The sequence below is a fragment of the Anas acuta genome, chromosome 3 (genome assembly GCF_963932015.1).
Source record: "Anas acuta chromosome 3, bAnaAcu1.1, whole genome shotgun sequence".
NCBI classification, from domain to species: Eukaryota; Metazoa; Chordata; class Aves; order Anseriformes; family Anatidae; genus Anas; species Anas acuta.
The window spans coordinates 3,971,738-3,996,141 of NC_088981.1; the positions used below are offsets into that span (position 1 = coordinate 3,971,738).

At 47.8% G+C, this 24,404-nt stretch overlaps 1 protein-coding gene across 19 annotated transcripts in view; it reads right to left on the reverse strand.

Annotated features, from left to right (window-relative positions):
* Positions 1-24,404, reverse strand: part of LOC137853213 (uncharacterized) — a 224,386-nt gene that overhangs the window by 94,997 nt on the left and 104,985 nt on the right. For 3 of the 19 annotated variants that reach the window (XM_068675332.1, XM_068675333.1, XM_068675335.1), the window contains exon 1: positions 22,133-22,310. The exons of the other annotated variants lie outside the window; for them this stretch is intronic. In XM_068675332.1, the coding sequence (XP_068531433.1) occupies positions 22,133-22,194 (62 nt within the window). In that variant the 5' untranslated portion in view covers positions 22,195-22,310. Of the gene's footprint in view, positions 1-22,132; positions 22,311-24,404 lie in introns of those variants that run through there. 19 annotated transcript variants of the gene reach the window in all.

The following is a 24,404-nucleotide window of genomic DNA, read 5'->3' on the forward strand; positions in this document are numbered from 1 at the left end:
CTGCTCCAGCCTCAAATCAATTAGGTTTATGCCCCTGCCCAGTTCTCTGTGTGCTCCAGTCTCACATCAATTCTGCCTGCAGTGATTTAGCAGTGATTTAGCCCCTGTCTCCAACGCACCACTTACCCCCCATGACACTGCAATCGTGCTACATTTATTTTCTCTTCTTTCCATGCTTCTCCCCGCCCCTCCTCAATATGGGAAATTTGTCAAAGCACACCCTTTCGCCCGGAGTTGTTTTGCTTTCACAAATTAGCACTTCCCAATGACAAAATAGTTTGCTGAACAAGAAGGGAAAAAATAAAGTCCCCACACAGCCTCTGGTGAGAGCTCTGTGGCCTCGGCCCTCCCTCAGCTCCCCTCTTCAACAACCTTCCACTGCAGCCCTTCTGCCTCTGGGGCGCTCCTGGCTTTCCTCTGGGAGCTTCAATGCAACGAAGGGAGGAGCCTCTATCTTTTTTAGGATGCTCAGTTTTTTCTGTTGGGGAAATGGGGGAAGTTTGGCAATCTAAGCTGTTTGCATCCAATCGCACCTAAGCTGTCCTGGACAGACCAGCTAGCAAGGTCAGGGTCCCCACCGGGACAGGGTCCCAGGGGCTGGAGTTCTGCTTGTGCTGTGCCTGGGGCTCAGCACCAGCCAATGCTTCCCCAAAACTCTGTGTTTTGGCAGGAAAAGCCTGTAGATGCTTTCAGGTAATCAAGGCATTGGTTTGCATTGAGTCAATCGGATCTGAACCAGTGCAGGGTCACGAGGAATTTCCAGCTCTGCTCTTTGTTCTAACACTGCTTGGGTTCCTTTGGGGCTCTTGGGCGAGGAGCTGGGCAATGGGATGAAGAGAGACCCAGCTCCTCCTTTGCTGGCCTCTGTTCTTCTGAACTTGCCACTTTCCTGGTCTGAAAAAATATGGCCCTAAATGGTTCATTTTTAAAACGTTGGTGCTTTGGGAAGGTGAGAACATTAGTGTCGGGGTGTGGGATGCACTGTGGTTTAAAATGGGAGATTTTCCTGCTCCTGACACACAAGGAAAAAGGGGTGGGGGGGAAATACCTTACTTACTTTAAACTGTTTCTCAGCAGTAAGCAATGTTTCCAACCTCCTGACCAGGTAAGGGAGGCAAAAAGGTGTTGTTATTCTCCATCTCACAGCCAAAGAGCCCAAGACACCCAACCACCAAAGGCTGCAGCACACCCCCAGATCCCTGCTGTGCAGGAGGCTTTGGTCCTGCTCCAACCAAGGGATTCTGCCACTGATTTTAACAGGACCCAGCTCGGCCCCACAGCAAACTGCCCTCTGAGGGGCATCAGAAACTGTCCCGGGCTGGGGACAAGCTGGCAGCTCGAGGTGCTGACAGGCAGAGGGACAGGCACCGGTCAGCAAGGAGCGCTCGCTCACGGCTGCACAGATTTGGCGTAAGCTCAGGATCCTCTGGTCCTACCAGCCCGCTGCTTCCGGAAGCTTAACGTATTATATTTCTAATGCTAAAACACTTGTATATCCCTGCCTTATAAAACATGCAAAAATGCCATCTGCAGTTAGGATGACTAACTCCAAGCACGCAGCCCTACTACAGATCCCCTCGCAGCTTTCTTCGTTTCATTGCTAAACACTTTTCAAGAAAGAAAGAAAATCCATTTTTAGTGCTAATGCCACCTGCAGGTTGAAGAAAAACAGTTGCAAGATCCCTGAAAACTGAACAAACATGCCTTTTTTTTTTTTTTTTTTTTTCTCCTTCCCTATCTAACCACAAGGAATGTTACTGCACACCTGCACCTTTTTTGTGAAGGGAAATGATTTGGGGCATTGGAAAGGAGACCTTTTCTCACTGCATGGCTTACATTATCTCCTGGTGGAAACTTCCCCGTCACTAGCAGCTGGTGGTTCATGGGAAGGCGAAAATAAAACATCCAGCAGCAGTTTTTGCTGATGCTGCTTCTGTGCCTGTAACTGCTCCTGGCTCCTGTGCCCCAGCAAGAGGCAGCAACCTGAGCCTCCAGCCTCGAGAAGATGTCTGAATCAGGCGGATGCTGAAATCGGGTGTACCCACTGTGTTCTCGCTGCCCAGACACTGAGTGGAGACGCCTGGAGCTGTGCTTCAACGCTGCTCGCAAACACTGATGATGGAAACACAGAGCCCATCCCTGAGCAGTGAGGCTGGGTGCTCCACGCATGAAATCGGGAGCCCCAGATTCCTGATTTTGACACTAAATGCCCTCAGCAAGGCCCTTGGAGCTCAGTTTCTGCTTCTTTAAAGTGCAGTTACTGACCCCAGCTGGAGCCTTACCAGGAGGAGCCAACCAAGCAGCCCAGTAAATGCGCTGGGTTTCCAATGAGGCCGCAGCCCCAGCCCTCAGTTACGGGGTCATTTTTCCCCCAACATGGATTCTAACTCAGAAGCAGTGAGCAGAGCCTCATCAGTCAAGCACACTTGATTTTTCGCCCCCCAAAAAAGGGCATTTTGGACCTACATTTTGTAGCCACTGGGCATCAGTACGTGGGGCTGCACAACCCCTGACATGATGTAACGCTGGATGCGATGACATAGTGTTGTAAGAACAAGCAGAAATAATGTGGAAAAGCCCTTTCTGGCTCTAATAGGCAGCTGGTGACACAGGTGAAACACCTCCTGTACCACTTAATAAAATTATTTTAATTTAGAAGGAGAATGAAGAAATGGAGCCAATTACCTTAGTGGATCTGACAGGCAACCCTAAACGGATCCTCAACATCCTCAGTTTGGGCCATTTTTATCCCTATGAATAATGATAAAATGACTCAGAAGAGATGCCCGAGGAAACACTGCGCGCTCCCAGCCCGGATAATATTAATAAGGAAGGCTCCCAGCTGCACAGAAAGGAAACCTGGGCAAACGGGAGGGCTTTTGCTTCTGCCCCTTCCCCTCAAAGCTCCTGCCTGCCCTCCCGCACCCCGCCACCGCACCAAGAAGTCCCCGGCCGGGTGCAGGTTTGCTCCTGAAAGAGTTGGCAGCACCTACGTGGGCAGAAAGAGCTGGGCTTAAAAAAAAAAAAATCAAAGTTTTGAGGGAAAGAAACATCGAGTGCAAGGCGCTGGCAGCCAGGAGCAAGGTGAAGTCCCCCCCGCGCTGAGCAGTGCCCAGTGGCACGGTGTGCCGGGGGGGCTGCCCCACGCACCGGGGCGGGCTGGCACAGCGCGGGGCTGGGTGGACACATGGTCTGTTCCACTATGGCAACTCCTATTTTCCTGTGAAAATAGGGATTTCATGGTGCAAGATCAGCTCTGTCAGATTAAATCAAAATGCAATAATCACTGAGCAATTGCCATCTGATATCTAAATACCCCCACCAGCCTTATCCTGGTGCTAATTTTAAAACAGACACCTCTGAGAAGGAGATTTTTTATTATTTTTTTTCTTCCAGGGAGAGGAATAAAAATCCTCTGAAGTGATAAAAAATAATCTCAATTCCTGTTAGTATCAGTGACAGCGATGGTAGCAGTCGCACAGGCTGTCCGGCGGTATTCCTGGGATGAATTCCGCATCTCAAAACAAGCCGCAGGAGCCTGAGGGACGCGGGTTTGTCGGAGGATTATTTCCCCCTCCCCAAAGCCCGTGTCCCAGTGCAACTTGTGGGGCAGCCAGCTGCGGCAGCGGCTGCTCCTTTAAGACCAGATGTAACTTGCAGATCAAAAGGGCACAGCATTCACCCATGTCATTGTCCCTGAAAGATCAAAACCTCCTTATATACTTGGTGCAATATCTGTTCTGTTAAGGTAGTTTACATTTTTCCCCTCCTCTTCTTTCTTTTTTTTTTTTTTTATTATTATTTTTTATATTTTTCTTACAGCCCCCACTTCTCCTTTCCTCCATCTATTCTTATCACTTTCGAATTACAGAGATCTATTTTCAGATGAGCGTGCCGAACAAAACCTTCATCTGTTTTTTTTTGTTGTTTTTTTTTTTTTTTTTTCTCCTCTCTCTCTCTCTTTTTTTTTTTTTATTTCCCAACATGGCGGTACGTGCTTATGCCCGCTATCTGCATAAGTCTTTTGTGTATTGCTAATGGAGTGCTGGAATTGTGGCAGCTCTGCGCGGGGAATACATGTGAGCAACAATATGCTGACAGACCCCTCGGTGGAATCTAATCTGTTCCAGCTCATGCACTCCTCAGAAACTATTTAACTTTCATTAAACTGTGTTTGATATCAGCTAAATAGAATGCATACGGCACCAATATAGCTCATATGGTCTCATTCATTCGATCACAGCAGTGCTTTTTTCTTATATTTTCCCCCCACTTGTGTCAGTACCCGGTATAGCTGGGTAAATAGGAGACCTTTGAAGATATAGTTAGTACTCAGATTTCTTTATTCTTTTGTGCTGGTTTCTTAGTGTTGAAACAGTGATTCATGTACGTCTCAGACAGCCTCCATTAATTTCATGTAATGTAGCTTTTATCTCGTAGCTGGGACAACTATCTCCAGCGCTGTCTCCCTATAGCATCTCGCACAGCCCACCGCCTTCCCACCCCCCAGCGCCCCTTTTTCTCCAGCGAGCAGCTCGTTTCTGGAGAATTTACTTTTGTTTTGCTACCTTTGGAGGGGGGGGGACACCGAAAAAAATAAATAAAGAGGCTAAGATTGCTGAGAAGTAAGGTAAAGATCTTTCTGTCCGCGTGGATGTATTTATGTCTCACGTAGGGAGAAGAAAAGGCAGGGGGAGCAGAAAAGGGAGGGCTTTGTGGGGAGTGGGCTAAAATATCTTTGGTGGCAGCGGCTGGATAACAGTTTTTTTAACCTATTCACAGCGCACTAATTTGATTATGAATGCAGCACAGTAGGAGCATGCAGTTTCTGGTGAGCGGGAGGAGGGGGTGCCGGGCGCTGGATTTACAAGCCAGGGGCTGTTCAAAAGTTTGAACGGTCAAAGGCGCCTAAAAAAATTATCAAGACCAACCCCCGCCCCCCCCAAACCGTCATTTAAGCAAAAAAAAAAAAAAATCCCCAACGCCAAGCCAGCGAGCCCTTCAAACCAAGCCAAGCTGGGTGTATTAGCACCGCAAATACGCGGTGCGATTTCATTTGTAAATAAAAGGAGAGTAAAAGGTGGTTCCTTCCTTCCTCCCTTCTCGTTTTTTTCTTCCTCTTGAACGATCTGAAGGCATTAAAGACTCCTTCACCTGACGAGGAGGATGGCAGAGGGAAAGCAACATCAATTTGATTGGGAAAAGTGAAAGCGATTACCTTATGCTTTCTTTAAAGATTTTTTTCCAATTATGTTTTATTAAGTCCAAAGGAATAATCACATTTTTTTTTTATATTGCTTAAGAGAAACAACATGGGGTCCTTTGGTAGAGGGAACCCAATTATTTGGGATATTATTTTGTGAAACCTTTTCATTTTATTAGTATACCAGAGGGTTTTCACATTCGCTAGGCTAAATCCTGACTATTATTACTTTTTTGGAAGAAACATCTCGCCGGGGCAATTAATTTTATACATTAACACCAGTCGCTGCCGCGTCACGCGCTTTAAAAAAAAGAGAAGGCAAGGAAGCCTCGAGCTCGGTTTGTCCTTCGGTTCATAAGGGGGTCACCAACGCCAGCCCGGGGAACACGGAAGGGGCTTTTTCGAGGGAAGATGATGTGCAGCACCTCTGGGACGTCCTGGCCGGTGCCCTACCTGCCCCCTGGGAACCACGTCCTGCGGAGGAAGCTTCGCTCCAGCGCCCGGCCGGGCTGAGCAGAGCAGGGCTGGCGGCCACCAGCCCAAAGGCTGGTCCAAAAATTATTTAGATAAGCTTATTGGCAGTTTTACTATAGGTTATTAATCTTATTAATAGCGCTAACAGAGGCTAATTGAAAATGGATCGTCTATTATTATGTTAGCCTTCATTTTGGGGCGTTTTTGTCAAAGTATCCTAGGAAGGAGCGATCAACCCTCTGCTGTTATTTCCCTCTGCACAGGGGCAGCGGCAGGAAGGAGGACGGCCCAATTTCACCGAGGGCCACCAACCCTGAATTCTGAGGCCATGAAATCAATGGCTGTGGGTGCCGGTACCCACAGCCAAGAGGATAAAACCTGCTTCAGTGCTGCGGGAGGAACGTGCCCAGGGCCAAGGTCAGTGTTTGTGCTGTGCCAAACACAGGCTCCCCCATCCTAACTCCTTGTGGCTCTGCTACAGGTGGACAGCAGCAGCCACAGCCTCTCCTGATGCTTTTCTATTTTAAAAACATGGAAAAAATATTGTTGTAGGACAATAAACTGCAAAACCCTAGCTACAGCCCCCCAGCTCACTGAGAGAAGTGGCACCGCAGCGTACCCCTCCTTGCCCTGTCCCAGGGCCACCTCAGAAGGATATTCATTAATTTTCCTCCAAATTGGAGCCAGCACAGCCCTAACCCATGCTATGAAGTCCCTGCAGGGACTTCGAGGACCCAAGTGTACCCCACCACAAAGTGACAACTTCATCCTGAACTTTCACACCACGGAAATTAAGGAGGTTTGCAAAGCCCACAGGCGCATCACGCCTCTCTGCCAAAGGGGCGATGCTGAGCGCCCACCAAACCCATGGGTTTGGGGTCCAGCCCTTCACGACTCTGAACCTCAAGCCCCGTAACAGCCTGCAGCGTGCACAATCCCCTTTTTATCCTTTTCCTACAGCCTCTGCTTTCACTCCCAGGCACCACTGCCGTTGGCAGAAGGTGCAGAGGCGCCCCTGTACCTCACGCGGGACCGGCCGGGGAGCGGGGTGGCACCACGGGGCAGAGGCCCTAAGGCGGCCACGCTGCCTCCAGCCAGGCACAGCTCTGAGAAACAGCTCCGATTCGCAGCCTCTGCTGCAGAGCAAACCCTGGCATATTGGTCGGTCTTGCTGCCAAGTGCTGTGGCCGTGCCCTCTCCGCAGCATCCAGCTCCAAACACGCTTGACGGGCGCTCTCCGGGGGGACCGCCTGCGCCGGCTGTACACGGCTAACATATGTAGGTACACCTGAAAGCTACAGCCTGCCACTTCGCGTGGACCTCACTAGGGTACCTTTGCTCTTTTGCCACCAAGGGTTAATTTTCTAATGGCTGCTTTGCAGCTGAAGCTGGCCAAGTTTTTCATCGCCCGCAGAGCACCACAAGCTGTGATTTGGAGCCAGAAAACACCATTAATTTTCTAAATAGGAAGGATCACATATGTAAACTGTCTGGGTCTATAACCAGTTGGGCAGGTAGAAGGCAAAGAGAAGGAAAGTGGATTTTTTTTTTTTTCCAGGCACCTAAACAAAACAAACCCGAGGCCGCTCGCAGCTCCAAAGTTTCTCGGGAAACCCCGGCCCCCCCTTGCCTTCCCCCGCGCCCCCACCATGCACGCTCTTGGCCTCACCCGTGGCAGTACGCATTTTTCCTGGAAAAGGTCAGCTTGATGATTTATTGAGCAGTTATTGAAGCTCTCACATGAGGCAATATGGAAAAGCTACTGGGAAAAAAAAAATAAAAAAAAATCAAGGGAAGACCAAATAAAGGTAACGGACCACAGTTTGGGCCATCCTCCCCCAGGGTCCCCCCGGGGCATCGGGTGCCACCGAGCTGCCAAGGTTTGGCAGCAGGACACGAGCAGGAGCACGGCGCTGTGGTGGCCGGGAGGCAGGGACGGGGACCCCGCGGCTCTGCCCGCGCGCAGCCACCCCCACCGCCCGCCTGCCTCGGTTTCTCTCCACCAGCTGGCGTGCAGACATCCACCACAGAGGGGTGCTCTGGGCCTTAATTAATTAATTAACACCTCGCGTGAGGTGCTTGGAAGGCCTTTGGTGGAGGGGACTACCACAGTGCATGATATTAAACAGTGGTAAACCAAAAATTATATATATATATATATTTTTTTTAATGACCATTTTTCCAGCAAGCCAAGAGCCTGGAGCAGAATTATTATTATTATTTTTATCAAGTTCCTCAATAAAACAAAGTCACAAAAGAAGGTGATATTTTGCTTCCAGATGCCACGTAAACACGAGAGCAACCTCGGGCTGGTTGGTGGCCGTCACAGCACGGCCGCCTTCGAGGGCCTGATCCTGCACCTAGCGGTGTGGCTGCAGGCCCCCAACCAGCTGCAGCCACCGCCGCAGGACGGGGTCCTTGTTTAGCCCAATTCTCACACCCCAACCCACCACTGTCCCTCTAGAGGAGGGGCACTGCCCATTCAGGGCTGCTCGGAGCCCAGCAGCGCCCGCTTGGTCCCTGTGATCCTCCCCGGCCCGTAGTGGGGAGCGCGCCGGGCTGCCTGCCCGGGCTGCACTGTGACCTGGCTTCAAAGTGCCAGAAGAGGTTCCCCGGCTCCCTTTGTGCCGCGCAGTCTCTTAATTGCACTTTTAAACACAGTGTAATTTTTGTAATTAACATTATGGTTTCAGAGGGCAGAGAAGCCTGCACTATGCTAATTACAAACTGGAGTAGTCGGCATAGAAATTCAAGGCTCCGGTTACCGGGGCCGAATGCAGTTTTTATGAAGGATTTCAAAGATCCTCCGTGGGCTCTGTGTTCTGAGTTATCATTAGCATTTGATAACATAAAGAATTTTTATAACATGTGACAGATTTCGATGTGAAGATTTTACCTGATAACTGGAAAATTTACATAAAGACCTTCATTAACTCTCCGCTCACATTACTGCCAGCATAAGAACTACGGCGTGCTGTCTCCCTGCAAGATGGGGCTGGGGAGCCAAAGAATTTGTGCTTTATAATAAAATTTATAGGACGTTACGAAGGGAGGTTATAATAATCCTCAGTGATGTTGGGAATCAGAGCAATTCAAAGAGTGAAGGAGAGCGGGAGAGGTGATGGGAAAGGATATTTCAGGATTGCCACGCGACAGAAGAGTGCAGCCTGGACAGGCTGCGAGGGTGGGCACAAAACTTCCCAGGGCAAGCGCTCAGCAGCACAAACCACCTCACCGAGCCATGGGCTGCGACCCCTCTGGCTCATTTGCCCTGTGGTCTCTGCAGTTTGGGGTAAATGAGAGTTTAACAGCAGTCCTGCTGCCTCCCTGCTCGCTGCTGTACACGTGCTGCCGGATGCGGAGCATCATCTCTGCGGGACGCAGCGTCCTTCACAAGGGATACGTTTCCTTTGCAATCACAGAGGTAACACGTACCATGGAATAACATCATCACAGATTTCAAAGTCCCCAGAAACAATTAGTAAAAATTCACCAGCATGTCTCTTACAGTTGACACCTCTCCACAGACAGTGTGCTATTTCCCAGAGGTTGGGCCACTCCAAGCCATCACCCACTAAAGGCTGCCCAGCTGCACCTTTTGGATACTTTACCTTCTAACTAATTCATACTTATTCTCTTCTTCAGTAAATAACTGAAATTGCTCACCAGCACAGTGCCCTGTTGATCACAAATTTGCATAAGGAGAAAGCCAAAACAAGCTGACGCACACAGAGCAAGCAAGGACATGGCCGGACCCTAACAAACTCACCGTGTCAGCCTCCTGTCAAATGGCTTCTCTGCAGCTTTTTGATGCTCTCTGCACCCATTTCTGAATTTCTTCGCAGGCCAAAGACCTCCCCAGCACCCTCAACTTTAGTTAAGGCAAAACACCTAACTCGTACTGCAGGAAAACCCAAGCAATCTCCAGCTGATGCATAAGCCCCGTTCCTCAAGTCCCCAGTTGCACTGTCAAAGCACATGATCTATTTTCCAAGCCTCATACAGTCCTGTTGCACGGGGAACAACCACACCGGGTTGCCAGAGTTCCCTTTGCAAAAGAATCTTCCTTTTTTCCAGTTTTGCAAACTCGGTGCTCGGAGAAACCAAAAAGCAACCTTAGATCAATGATCAAACTTTCGTAGTAGATGGCTTTTATTTTTACAAAATATTTGCTTCCAGCAGAGTGTATCTTAATTTACAAATGCAGAAATCTGTCATTAAGCTTTGACCCAGCTTCATGGCATTGTCAAATGCAATAACGTATCTTTTAATAGTTTTATATCAAGTAAGGATATAACATATCATTAGTTTAAATGTATTTGCAAGCAATTACCCCCACCAGGATATTTGTGAATGCTCATGCAAAATTGATGAAATTCTGACATGCTTAAACATTGTTCATTTAGCTCTATTCCTTATGTATAGAAAAAATAGAATAAATAATTCTGCTGCCACTTGCAAACTACCGTTCGGCATTTTCATTCTGCTCATGGTTTCTGTCCTGCCTTTAAACTATAGCCTTTGGTGATCATTTGGAAAAACAGTTTCATATATGTTTAATTTTAAATAGATGTACTAGATTATTCATTCCTCTTATTATTGTTCAATGCAGTAATTTAAACATGGACTAGATTTACTGCATGTCAGCTGCCTTTCTTTTACAAAATGGGATAAATTATTAAATGAGTAGAGGTTGTTTGACAACGGGTTTTCCAGTACTTCACAAAAGAAAGACCTTTGACATTCAGCTGTCTTTTGAAAAGAATAAAGAGTAAATCAATTAAGTCTCTATGCTGCGGTTCAAAAACACGCTGTTATGGCACATTCTTGCTTACCTCCAAGTTGACTTGGGAAGACTCAACCCAGTGCAGCAGTACCACTAGGTAAATTATTGATTTAATAGTCAGGTTGTCTCGCAAGCAGCACTCTGGCCCAGCTACCTCAAACACAGCCATTTCTACAACTCCTCTGCTCCTTCCCCGAGCTGTAGAAAACCATCGATATCAACCTCTGCTAACACTTGGCACCACCTCGGAAGACCTTTATAAAAGTACTTATTTCTGGCTGCATCCAGCAAAGGCGAAGGCTTTCTAAGGAGAGATGTCTTCATTGCCTCTGCTGAGGACGCTTTGTGTTTACGAGCTTTTATGAGAGGTTTTCAAGAAAGCTGAGGGAACATCAGGCACAAGACACTGAAAGCTGTGATCCAGCTTGGGTACCAGGATATTCCCTGGCAGGGAAAGCCTGGAGCTGATGGAAAACTACACCAGCAGACCCAGTAACAGATCTTTTCCTTCTTCTTCCTGTGGCCACTACTAATTACTGCATTTACTGCAAAGGTTGCAAAGCATTTGGGGTGCTTTGGAAGGAAGAGAAACATATTGGCTTAAAATATTAAGTCAGCAAAATGACATAATTTTTTAACCTGAACCTTTAAACAAAACAAAATCTAATTACAAAATACAGAATTAAAAAAAAAAAAAATAGTCAATTTAGTCAAAGCAAAATCTAACCAAAAGCTCCTTTTCTTTACCTGACTTAGAAGCAATGCACCAGAGGCACCAATCCCATCAACAGCCGCCTAACTCAGCAGTACAATGAAACGATGTGGGTGCACACGGTGGAGTCTGGAGTTTGTAACCCGCCTTGGCATCGTGCAAATTTATAGATCATCACTTTTTTGGTTTCTTTTTCCTCTTTTTTTTTTTTTTTTCCTGTCTCTGCAGAAACCAAGGATGAGTTTTTTGCTCGGTCACAGTTACGATTTGCTTAATTTCAGTGACTGTTCTCGGTCACATCTTACATCTTTTTGATCATGTTTTTCCATTCCCAAGCAACACAAACAATGTATATGCTAGGGGCCAACCCAGGACATAAAGGGAAATCACTGAGGTTACACACGGTGTAACTCTGGAGTCTCCTAAGTCCCTTCCTTGCTGGTGAAAGATGCTCCCTGCTACCTTTAGGTTGGAGTTTCGTTCACTCAAGCTTTTAGCATCCCAAGTGGCGGGATTTGCATCAGCTCCCCTGGGAGACTGCTCCTGCCTGGAAGCTTTCCGTGCTATTCACCTCCAGGTTTCTATTTCTCGGCTTCCCCTCCAGGAGAAGAGCTTTTTGAGCAGCGTGACAGCTCGCACGAGGTCTCTGGGCCTGAGGACTCCCCCAAGGCCACCTCTGCTCAGGGGTGCCGGGGCTGTGGCTGCCACCGAGCAAGAGGGAGATGCATAAATTTTTAAGCCAGAGATTATTTAGAATTATATGCGTATATAAAAAGTTACCTCTTCCCATAAATAATTTCCAGGCTGCAATATTTTGCCTCGTGGCAGAAAAATTAGGGCAGTGAATGTGAGTTTTGCACCTACATTTTCTTGGGAGGGGATGGGGCAGCTGGTACACAGCCCACTCGGGAAGCGGCTCGCCAGGATTTTGCAAACTCTCACAATCCTACTTTAAAGTATTGCTCGCAGAGAAAAGGTTAAATGAGGTTTAAGTGCAACGTAATAAACCTTCACTGTTCATAAAGTCGCCTGATAAATGCGTGTGTGGTTGCTCTGGGTAAAAATGCCGAGGTCGGAAAGCGAAGTTGGGAGGCGACGACCCCGGGGACCCAGCGTGATGGAGACACTCGAGCCTGCTGGTGTGGTCGGGGGTAACTCCGTGCCCACCACCAGCACACTGCTTGCTCAAAATAACAAACTTCTGACTGTAATTCACTCGCGACTTTGAACCCCAGGCGAATGGCTCCTGTATGCACCTCTTGCACGCTTGGTCCCAATGGGGAAGTGAAGTGGCGGTGGTTTCGGCACCCATTTGGGAAGGGGGCTCGCCAAGACCCTGAGAGCAAACGACGACTGCGGAGGTCAGCGCCCACCCCTGCCGTGCGGGCAGGGAAGCACCTCGGTGCAGGAAAGGGCCCGCGGCAGCAAATGGAGCTCGGCGCCGCTGATTGCGCTTCAGACGAGCGGAATGGAGCTTCAATTATTATTGTTATTTTAAAGCGAAACTCTGATTGCTAGGGGCATCCCAATTTTATCGAGCTCATTTTATTTTCCCTACGTTTATTTGAATAATATGTCCTCTGCTTGCAATAAAAAATGCCATATACCCCATCATCACAAGTAGCAGTTTATATAAACATAGCATTGTCCTGATGAGTTCAGAGATGAACCCATTCGTTTATAGAATTTCTCTAGAATTTGTAATATTTATGATTTAGAAAACAAACCGAAAGGGAAACGTCCTGTACAGTGAGGAGCTGTTGTGTTTGCAGATTTGATTCACAAGGTATGGAAGTGGTCGCAGGATAACAATCTTGTTTTTTAAAAAATAATGTAATAATAGCAATAAAAAAGCACAAACTTTCAGTATAGTCTCCTCCCTCTGGACACTCGGAGACAGGGCACTTCCAGCTCTGTTGGGGGCTAAAATTCAATGCCAGGGTGGTCGAAACTCCCCTGTGCCAGCATTTTAAGAGCATTAGGCTGCTGCTGTGTGTTGTGTGTGCTGTTGGTGCAACAACGGAGGGCCTTGGAAAGAGCAGGACCCAGAGGCTCTGTGGGGTGGACAAGGATGGGAACCCCGGTGACATGTGGGACAAGAGGAGACAACCAGGTCAAGGAGCCTTTGCTCATCCATTGCAGCACAGGGGTATGGGAGAGACTTTGTGGAGAACTAAAAACAAACTCAAGTCTGAAGAATGGAGTAAACGGGAGAAGGATTTCGTTCCTTAGTTATGCCAAGCCCAGATGCTCCAGCTGGTGAGAAGGAAAAGGGATTTCCCCCATGGGACATCTAACAATAAGGACTTTACATCAGCAGCACATCAAGAGACGATATTACTCTAAGTGCCTTAAAATAATAAATAAAAGAGAGCCTTTTTAAAGAGGCTTCTTCATGGGTTGTATCCTTCAAAGCCAATACAGAGCTAGACCTCGTGCATTGCCGCGGTGCCCGTTAAGCATCAAATGTCATGGTGGGAAAGATCAGGCACCTCCAAAAGGGGATTTCTTTCCCCCACCCCATGCTGTAGGATGCCCGTGGCAGGCAAGCCATAAAGCGAGTGGTTTATACGAGGGCTGGCAAACGTTCAGTTGCAAGCGGAGGCGTTGCACAGGCGAGGCGCTTGTTAGTGTAAGGGCCCATCCATAAATTGTGTTTTTACAATAATTTCCTTCAAATTGGATTGTCGTCATGATCAGAGAGCCATTTACTGGAAGCAATTGCTAATTACACACATGTCCCCTGTAGGGAGGATGTACAGCAAAATGAGCATTTTGGAGGGAATTTCTTGTGTTTCATACCTCCTACAATTTCACCTGTGGACATTTTCCAGCAGGCCAGACTCTGAAGTTCTTCTTCATTTGACTTCAACAAGAGTTTTGGCTCAGCACGGCCCTGCGAGACTCTGCTGTATATGTTTTGGTCAATTACAAAACAAAACATGAATACAAACACTCTTTGAATCACTCCAAAAATCCCGTAGGACACCTCATTCGTCCTGCTGACAACTAAAATATTTCCGTTTCAGCCTGTTCCCACCTCGGTTTTCGCTGGCCAGCCTGGCGTGTCTTCCCTCCATCTCCTGGGAGACCACTCCACAGATCACTAGACCGTGGTTTTTTCCATGGCATCACTCTAAGTTTTCCTTTGCTCAGTTTCATCCCATTACTCTTTCCACTTAAAATATCCCAAATAAATCCTCTTACACATACCCCAGCAGCTTTTCTTGTCTATCCAAATTCCTTACCAGAAACGTCTTTAACCCTGCTCCTAAGCAAGTTAACAAGCCAGATCTGCTAAGGATGGATTTCACTGCTTTGGCAAGCAGCTGGCTGAAGAGGTACGTTTACTCCTAATTTCAGGTCCTTTACTTTTACGGCTGCTTCAAGACCCCTGAGCCTTGCCTTAGCAATGTTTTGCTCCTGCAGTGGCAGGGCTGTGCTCAGGGGCAGCCCCAGGCAGCCGCAGGTGCCTGAGCTGTGCCACCCCTCTTCTTTGGCTTACAAAGGAGCAGCTACGGCCAACTTTGGGTATTGCACACAACCCCAAGTGTTCTGGTCTTCCTCTCCCCTACATGCACCCACCACGCACTGAGCACCAGCATGTCTACATCTGAGGAGCTGAATGGTAAGTGGTCAGCAAGGACATTTGGAAGGGCATTTTCCCACAGCACGGGCAATTCCAGAGTTGGGATATTTTGCTTTTCCTTGTGAAAATGCTAGCTAGAAAAATATCTTCTTGTGTCTTTTACTAAATTTACAGGCAATCCACAGAAGAAAACATTTAGAAAATACATAGCTAAGGAGAACAACTATTTCCTCCTCCTCGTATGACGAAATACAACAAATCACTCTGATAATTACAGCATCATGCGTCAGGACCCGCATGAGCTGCCTGCAAGAATGATAAAACCTTGGCCATGCAGTTACCTCGTGATATCCAGAGAAACCCACCTGGATGAAAGCAGCTCCACTCCTGGAGCAACCCCACCGCAGGCTCTGGAGTTCCTCCAGTGCCTGATCGGAGCGGCGACCTGCAGCGCAGACCACTCGTGTTGTATCTCGTAGCTGCAATAAAGAACTACAGAAACTATCTGCATTACTCCCCTTCGGCTGTGCGGGATCCTTTCAATAAGGGAATCACGGGGGAGAGCAATGAATACTATTATTTTATTTAGAGACCTTGGGGTTTGGGCAAGAGCTGGTGAAAGCAGCTGGGGTAAAGCATTCTCCAGCAGGACCTCCCGTTTTGTCAGAGCAGGCCTTGGTGCGGGGAGCAAGCACATTTTGACAGCATTTCATTCAGAGCCAAATGGAACCACAGTGTTTTGGTGAGAATAAACTCCAAAGTTAAACTTCATTGGAACAGAGCGAGTCAATTATTCATTGCAAAAGAAAAAGTTGCTCTGAACTGTTACTTTACATTATATCCCTAATTATAAAAGAAAAGAAACACATAATTGGAATGAAACCTTTTGATTTATTGAACTAGAACATTTTGACTAATTCAAAATAGCATGTCCTAGAAACGTGTTTTTCACAGGCAATTTCAACTTTGTGCTTTTGTTCCAATTCAGAACAAAACTACAATTTGAAATCACAAATTTCCCAGTTAAATAGAAAAGATGATGTATGAGAAAAGCAAGCAGCTCGCACAACCCTGATGGCGGTATTACATGTAACTCCATTTCCAGAAACTCCCAAGTAGCTTTAGGGACTTCTGAATGGAGAAAACGGGACACTGAGCAGCACAGGAACAAACAGGGTAATTGTAAAGATGCAGAAGTCAGATAGGAAATACGGCGCTGTTCCTCAAATGAGATATCATCAGTTGTGTGTGTGTGTGTGTAAGGATGTGTAACAACCCTCAGGGCAACTGGGTGCGACTCAAAGCTCATAATTCAGTGCTCAAAACAAACCCTAGGCATCCCTAAATGACCCCATGGTTAGATTTAGGCATGGCTCTGCCATATGGAGGTTGGTTTACAGCAAACTAGCTTCATGTCCTTCATTATATGCTGTAGAGCTGATAGTTTTTGTTTAACCCACACTTTATCGCAGCTCAAGGGTCATAAGAGGCTGCAAGCTCCTGACTGCAGCTTTTAGCCATATGTGATAGAGAGCTGTGCTACACCCTGGTGCCACGATGGTGCCTCCAAAAAAATCTGTTCCTCCTGGGAAAGGTGTCACTGCCTCTGCCACTGCTCCCTGACATCCCATGCAGCTGCCTGATGTCCTGCTCCCTTTGGAGAACAGGTCAGGGATGTCTGAGGGAAGCGTTTGAGGGAGGAGGTCTGAAGGGCAAAAGTTTCCTCAGGGGCACTCATTCAAGAAACCTCCTTCTGCCCAAAACATTTCAATATACACATTTGCTTCAACGTGCATTTAAATTTTGAAGTATAAATGCTCAAAAAGCCATGAAGTGGAAGAGCGGAGGTTCTCAGCACTCAGCCGAACTGCCTAGCTCAAGCACTTCACACCACGCAGGGAACAGCAACAATAGGCAACAAAGACTTCAATTTGAAAAGAAAAACACAATTAGGGACGGCAGCGTGTTTGCACTGAGGTTGCAGTCAAGCTGCCACAAGCAGTGCAACACACTCAACTCCCAGGTACTCTTTGGACACGTTTTTCAGCAACTCTTTGGGTAGGACAGGGCACGCTGGTGCCCTCGAGTGCCATGTGTTCAGCCTCCAAGGGGAGGAGAAGGCTACCAGCTCGCTGCAGTCTCCTTTGGAAGGAAGCCCTTTGAATTGAGATGTGCTCCCAGGTGGAATCAGGAGAAAATCATCTCGGCCTTGGAAGGGAGCTGTGTGCTGCCACAGCCTCCTTCTCATTGGGTTATCACCTCCCCAGGTCTCAAAGCAGTGCTGTGCTGAAAAACTGGGATCATCCACTGGTGGAAACACCGGCCGTGCCGCAGGGCTCTGCTGATGGACCACGGCGGGGACACTCACCTCCAAGGACCAAACAGGGGAAAGAACATTTCTGAAGCCCATCTCCATAACCACGCCGAGCCAGGCATGCAACAAGCAAAGGCACGAACCCATGGGCGAATCTGAGCTCCAGGAGATGCCACCACAGCTAACGCTGCCCTCGCAGGTGGCGCAGTGCTCCAGGACCCCGCTCTCACCCGGGCAGCTGACACGTTTCCTTCCCCACCATTCCTTGCAGGGAAAGAAAGGAAAAGCAATGACCAGGCCACCGAGTAGTTAACTACACAACTGCTACCTAATGATCCTAATTTGCATGATTTTAATAATAATGAGTAAAACCAAACTGTTAAGTTGCACTTTCTACCTCAGCAAAACCGAGCTATAATTGTGTAGAGAATAATTTTATGGGTGAAGTGTGCCCTATATTATAAGAGATTAGAATAAAGTGCTCTAATATTCAATGTCTTAGCAGGTGCAGGCACTTACCTGGGCAATTAAAATCTTTTTAATATACAAATCACAGCCAATGAGACTATTGGCATGACAAACTGGATCTTTCACGACATATTGTGTTTGTCTAAAATAGATTTTTGTTTGCTAGCAATAATTTGTCTAACTTTTGTTTAAAAGAGAAAATGACTGAACGCAGATTAATTTGCAGAAGATTCTTAAAATGCTTATATTATATCATTGCCATGAAAGCATTTACTTGTCCCTATCTTTGTGTAATACGTGCATTAATGCCCTTTGATTAATATATCTTTTTTAAAATATACCACACATAACAATTGATATATTTCAATATTATATCTGCTAGGGACTACTGGGCTGGGCTGAATAGACTTTGGCCTTGAATTAGCAAGCAGATCATGGAAAGCATATGAAATTTTCCTTAATTGATTGATTCATTAAGTTCATTAAATGCCCTCCTTTGTGCTCAGAGTATTCTGTAAGTGCGGGCAGGTAAAATAGGTGCAATGTCTCCTGTGAAATGCAGAAGAAAACATGTTCCAGGTATTCCTGAGCAATTCTGAAGGGAAAAAAAAAAAAAAAAAAAAGGATTCCAGCAATGCCCAGACCTGCACATAAAATCCTGCTATATTAATATATTAATAGTTTCAGATCTTTGCTTCCATTTGACATGACATGATTTTACATCCAGAGTCCTTCTGAAATTTTAAAAAGAGGGAAGGCAGAGACGTGTGGCTCCTCACCCGGGGCTGCCTCCTCTCCCAGCCCCCCATAAACCCACTGCCCAGATTTTTTAGGGCCCAAAAATGGCCTTTGGATGAAGACAGTACATTGGAGCCTGAGGGCAAAACGACTGCCCCTTTCCCCTGCCTGCCTGGTGGTTTCCCATCGGTGAACCCCAGCCTGGCTGCTCCCTCACTCCATTCACACCTCTGCAAAGAGGCGCAAATTGCACCTCCTGGAGCCTCCCCAAGGGGCTGTGTCTCGGTGTGCCATCAGTGTTTGCACAACTCCCCCTCCTCTGAGCAACCCCTGGGCACGAACTGGGCAGCAGAGTTTATCTCGGGGTGCTGGAGGTGCCCAGGGACCCGAGCCCCTTCCCGTGCTGAGCAGGGTCCTCGGGGCAGCACCTGCAGGGGATGCGCTGGAGAAGGCAGGGCTGTGGGGATCCCTCCGCGCTGTGGGGATCCCTCGGCAGCCCCAGTCCCCAGGGCACTGTGCCAGTGCAGATCTCTCCTCTGGGCTTACACCAGTAGCCACAGCATGCTTGGCTCTCGTGTCATTAAAGGCTAAGCATGGGAAAATCCCCACGTTCCCAGTGCCTTATAAAATAATAACCAGGGGAAAAAAAAAATAAAAGCAAGTTCCAAGCTTCTCTGCTTCTGACTTAAAACTGAGCTTTGGTTCATACCCAAGCTACTCCTTAAAGAAGCTCAAAGCCCTTCAGCACTCGGGCGTAGCGACACAGCCAGGACCAACACTCTGCTTCGCCCTGTCCAAGTTTGCTGGAAAATACACATCTGCAGCTGCTTTACATACTTCTGCCTTCTCATTTCCTCAGCCAAAAGTCTTCCACTATCAGGCCACAAATTAATCTAATTATTTGGATATTTAGGCTCGAGTCAGCAGACAGTCAGGCATGTGCTGAGTACTGCCTGGGCAGTGTGGCTGCTGGGGGACTATTTAAAAGCAGGCGCATGCCTGAGCGCCGCGCTGAATGAAGCCTCGGCGACCACCTCGACAGGAGCTGGCTTTAAACAAGCTGGTTTTAGGCAAGCAAAGGATTGCCTTTGCGTGGAGAAGCAGAGGACAGGCAGGTATCTACCAGGTCTCACAAACACGCTGTGAAAGGAATAGATTGTTTTTAATCAAAACCACTCAACATATGGCTGAGGTATCTGGAATAAATACGAGAACGGAACAATAAACAAGAAATATTTTTGTAACTCGTCATATGGCGACTTTGACGAGTTTGATGAAACGTGTCTCACCTTTAGCATCGCCTTTTAAAAGGCTGGCTACTGCTCCATCGGGGGCTTTTTTCCACAGCACTAATGCAAAGGTGCCGGGTTCTGCAGGGGCCTCGCCTCGGCGCCCCGCTCTGCCTGTGCTAACGAAAAGGAAGATCTCAGGAAGAACCTGCACCCAAAAATAATAGCACGGGGCACGCGGTGCCGTAAACAGTTAAATGAAACAAAACAAAAGAGTGAAAGCAAACTGTAAGAATACCGTGCTTCCAAGTGTAACATGGGCGTTTATATGCAATACTTAAAAATGTTGAAAGCAGCTGAGTTACCCAGCCCCATTCCCCTGATGCTCACACCCCCCGCAGCAAGGCACGATGCCCCCGATGCCCCTCGGGCCGCACCCCAGCAGCTCTGGGACGGGGAAGGAGCCCTCGATTGCCCTGGGGAAGCCCAGGAGCTGCTCCAGAGGGACACCACGGTGCAACACCCTTCCTAAAGCACCGCCTGCCCACCCAGTCGCACCCAGGGTGCTGGCCCCTGCTTTTCTTGCCCGAAGACCCGGCTCTCGGCTGTGCCCAGGCCCGGGGCTCCGGCAGCACCTCGCTGCGGCTCCCGCCTCCACCACCCACTCGCTGCCTGACCCCGCCAGCGCTCATGATGCATCGTCCCGTCACCCTCACCGTTTACAGCAAAAAAGCTATTTAGCCGGTGCCTGCAACCCTTCAGCCCGCAACGCCTTGACAGCAGAGGTTATAGGAAAAAAAAAAAAAAAAAAAAAAAAGAGAGAGAGAGGGAGAGAAAGAAAGAACAATGTGCAATCGGCACTGCATTAGAGATGGAAAAAGTACTTAAAGCCTGCAACATTCATCAAGGCTGAATACATAAATGCCACATTTTGAATAAGCCAAGCAAAAGACAATGACAAAGGAAAGGCGCGTTGCTTCAGGAATCTCTATCATTTTCATTTGCTGCTGTCAGGAACCTGTTTTTTGCCTCTCACTCTATCAGCCATTATAGCATTAATGAAGTAACCTCACATAGTTATTGACTGGCTTGTCAGAGTCCCTGCCTGATCCCTTAATAGAAACCATTGGTCTTCAGTTAAAAATGGGGTGAGCTGGGAGGTGCTGTGGGCATGTGCTGAATTTCAAGTGCACTCCTGAGGTTATCAAAAGCCATGAAATGCAAATTATTATATTTTTTAAACACACAGATTTCATGCAACTGAGCATATAAAATTGACTAATACTGTACTTTATGCATTCCTAATAATGTTTCCAAATACGCTCTGCATATGATCTTTCCCCAGAAAGTTGTGGGTGGTATTTGAATAAGCAGAAATGGGCCTAGTTTTATTTTGTGAATAAAGTAGTTTCCTGGATGTTGCAAGTCTCTGTTCCTTCTAATATAAAGTAATGTTTATGCACTGTCTGTTCAAACAACATGGGTAATCCTTTGTCTGATTTTCTGTCTCAGATCAAAATCATTTTTCCTTCATCTTTCCCCCCCCCCCCCTTCATAAAGCATCCTAAGTCCCAGACCTGGTATATTCTCATTTACTAGAAACAGAGTTGGCAGAGGCTCTAGAAATAACTTTTTTCCCAGAAGGTAATAAATCCAGGGAGTAATCTGGAACACCGAGTTGTTCATTCCAGCACCACTCTCAGGAGCTGGGTTCGGTACCGTGCCAGCCCCGGTGCACGGCGATGCACCAGCAGGGCAGGACGCAGGCGCATCCTCTCACACCCACCCGGCGAGGGCAAGGCACACAAGGAGCATTCGGCATGGCAAGCTCTGTGTGACCTCCTGTGAGCTCTGCCAAGCTGGAGCTGGGGCCCATGGTCTGATGTCTCCATTGTGGTTCCAAGCATCATGTCCTGAAGGCTCTGTGCACCTCTGAGATCAGCCATCATGGCCTGAGCATCGCCAAGAGTTTTGGTGCATAATGCTCTCCAACCCTGCCCCCTGTGAAACCTGCTTCCCTAACTCAGCCAGCTTACTGAAGTCAAGCTTTACCTGCAGGTGAGACTCTCATCAACACAGCTAGCCCTCACCATCATGCTACTCCCCTGCCTTTCTGTTCGGGAGAGTCTCAAAGGTTAAACATTACGGCCGAGTTTGAAACAGCAACGAGAAACTCCTGTCTCACTCAGTGCAGACGGCAACGGGAAGAATCGTTGCTCAGCCAGACCTTATTCGAGATTGCTCAGACCTCCTGGGTCTGCAAAACTGGGTTGGCATTCTCAGAAGAACAGGCTCCCATAATAATTGTGGTCTCTTCTCTCTTCTGATTGGGCTAAAATTCTCTAAGAACAACTCTCATGGCACTTCCACATCCCTGGTCTGAAATTAAGCACATTTTTCCTAATGAATACTCTGTTTGTTGATTTGGTGACACTTTTTATGAGTCTGAAATATCATGAAATTCCCTTTTTTTTTCCCCCGCTTTCCCCAGTTAATTATTTGCACTCCCTCGAAGATGTACCTTACATAAAAGCAGTTGGTGGGTAGCACGTTAGGGATGTCTTTGCCTTAACCTATTTCCACACTATCCCTTTAGCCCAGTGCCATCAGCACACTCACCCCCGTGCATGGTCACGGTGAGGTCTTGGCTGCTCCAAACCATGAGAGGAGCTGGTGACCATCTTCAAGGGGACCACAGCATCACCCCGTCCAGCCTGGGAGCTCCTAGCAGCTGGGTCCCTGCAGTTAGCACATTTCTGAGGCTGTCTTCACAAGGCAGCAGGACTTTGCTAAAGCAGTTGAGGTTTGCTGAGCCCAGTCACACGAACACCACGGCCACCCAACACATCCCAGCTGTGCTCTCACCACACCTCCACCATCAGCTGCATCAGCATCAGCTCGTTCCTTGGGCACTGCTCCTGAGCATGGGGAGAAATGCCCCTTCCAGAGGAGTGACACTGGGCTACCAGGCTCCCTGCAAGACGTTTCAGGCTAGATGCAACGGGCAGGAGGCACTCCCACTGACTGCCTGGAGGCTGTTTCAGTTCCTAGAGGTGGACCTCTCCTTGGGAAGGGCCAGTGCTGATGTGACCATCTTCTAGTTAAAGTAGGTATCGTGGGTTCCTCCCCAAAGCTGGTCAGTGTTCCTGATCAGCCACCAAACCCTGACTGTCATCGTCATGCAGTGCAGACTCCTTCTGGCTGAAAACAAGTTTGCTCCCTGCATATGGGGAGAAAAAAAAGCCAACAACATAGCACCCCTTTCTAGTTGATTCAAGGTCCCTGACAAAATAATCACGACCGCAACGCCCGCTCTTCCTACCAAAGCTCAGAAAAACTGGAAGCTTTTCTTTTGGTCTGGTGCAAAGCCGGAGCTGCCAACAAACAGCTTCTGGGGTTGCTCTCAGCTCCGCGCTCCAGCGAGCTGCACGCTAGTGATCTAGAAACAGGCAGAGCTGGGGGTCAGGGGCCGACACTTATTTGAATCCTCACTTCCCAGAGACTCGTCTATCCTCACTCATAAAGCTCCCGTAGCTGGCTCATCCATGGGTTTGGGCTGTTTCTTTTCGCTGTGTTTGCAGCACAAACTCCACAAATCATCACGCCCTGGCCCAGGGCTCGGCTGGGCAGCAGCAGTGCAACGAGTGGCTCGGGCAGAGCAGTGCTGCCAGGAGCTCATCAGCTCCCAACTTCTAATTGTGCTTAATGACTGCTGAAAGGAACCGAACAATCACGAGTGAACTTCAGCTTCCCTGGTAATTAATATTGTTATTACAGAATTGTTAATAATTATTAGACCCCAATCTAGGGAGCCTCCAAGATTTTGAGCACCTCCAAGAAGACACGCAGCCCTCCTGGCTCTTGTTTTGTGCTTTGCAGCTTTGTCCTTATTTTGAGCGTGCCTCTGACTAACGTCTGCCCTGGTAAGAGCCCAGAAAACCCTCCTAATTGACTGCAAGAAACTCTGCTCATTTCAGACGCCCGGAGTCTTAGCCTTGAGACAATCTTTGTTTTGGGGACACGCTCCGTGGCCCTAGGAGAAACCCGCACGGCTTTTGTGCGTTGCAGCTGCTGCTGCAGGCGATGCCGAGGCGAGCGCTGCTCGGCGTCACTGCGGGCTTTCACACGAGCAGCCCGGGACTGCAATCATTCTTCAAGGTTGCTAAATATCAAATTTGCAATTGCATTGGCTGTATGCAAACAGGCCTGCTATTTTGTGCGTTTTGTTGAGTGCAATATATTTGGCATGCAAAAGCAGTGTCTTCGGGGATTTTTTTTTAAATAAGTAGTCTGGACGTATTGTGAGAGGCAGAGTAATTAGCATTCACTCAGCCCAGCAGGACAGCAATTTAAACTTTTACAAGGAGTCAAAGTTCAGGATGCTGCCCTGCCATCAACTTTCTACATACAGAAGGGATACAGACTGGAATATCCAAATGTTTCAGGCTACTCTGGGTTATTTGAGACTCCAATAGACACATTACTATGGGGAAATTGCTTAATCTGCTCCAGGATTTATTGCTATTGTACGTTCGGTATGGAGGTCTTGGAGGGTCACGAAAGGGCTGCGCTCAGTGCAAGTATTTCATACCATATTAAAAAGTTTCTGACCATACCTTTAATCCTCAAAATCATTACATCCCATTTTTATGCAGACACGCATATAAAAACACCCCACAAGAGCGAAGCTGCGTTTACACCCTACTCACAATAACCCCACGGCGCGGGGAGAGGAGGAGGCAAAGCACTTTGCTGCTCGCTGCGGTCCAGGAAACGGCAAGTTTGTTGTCGTATAAAGTAAATAAATAGAAAAGTCAGAAGGGGGAAAAAAAAAAAAAGCCCTACTGCATTGGATTGATTTAAGACTAAGTGCATGCTGCCAGAGAAATGG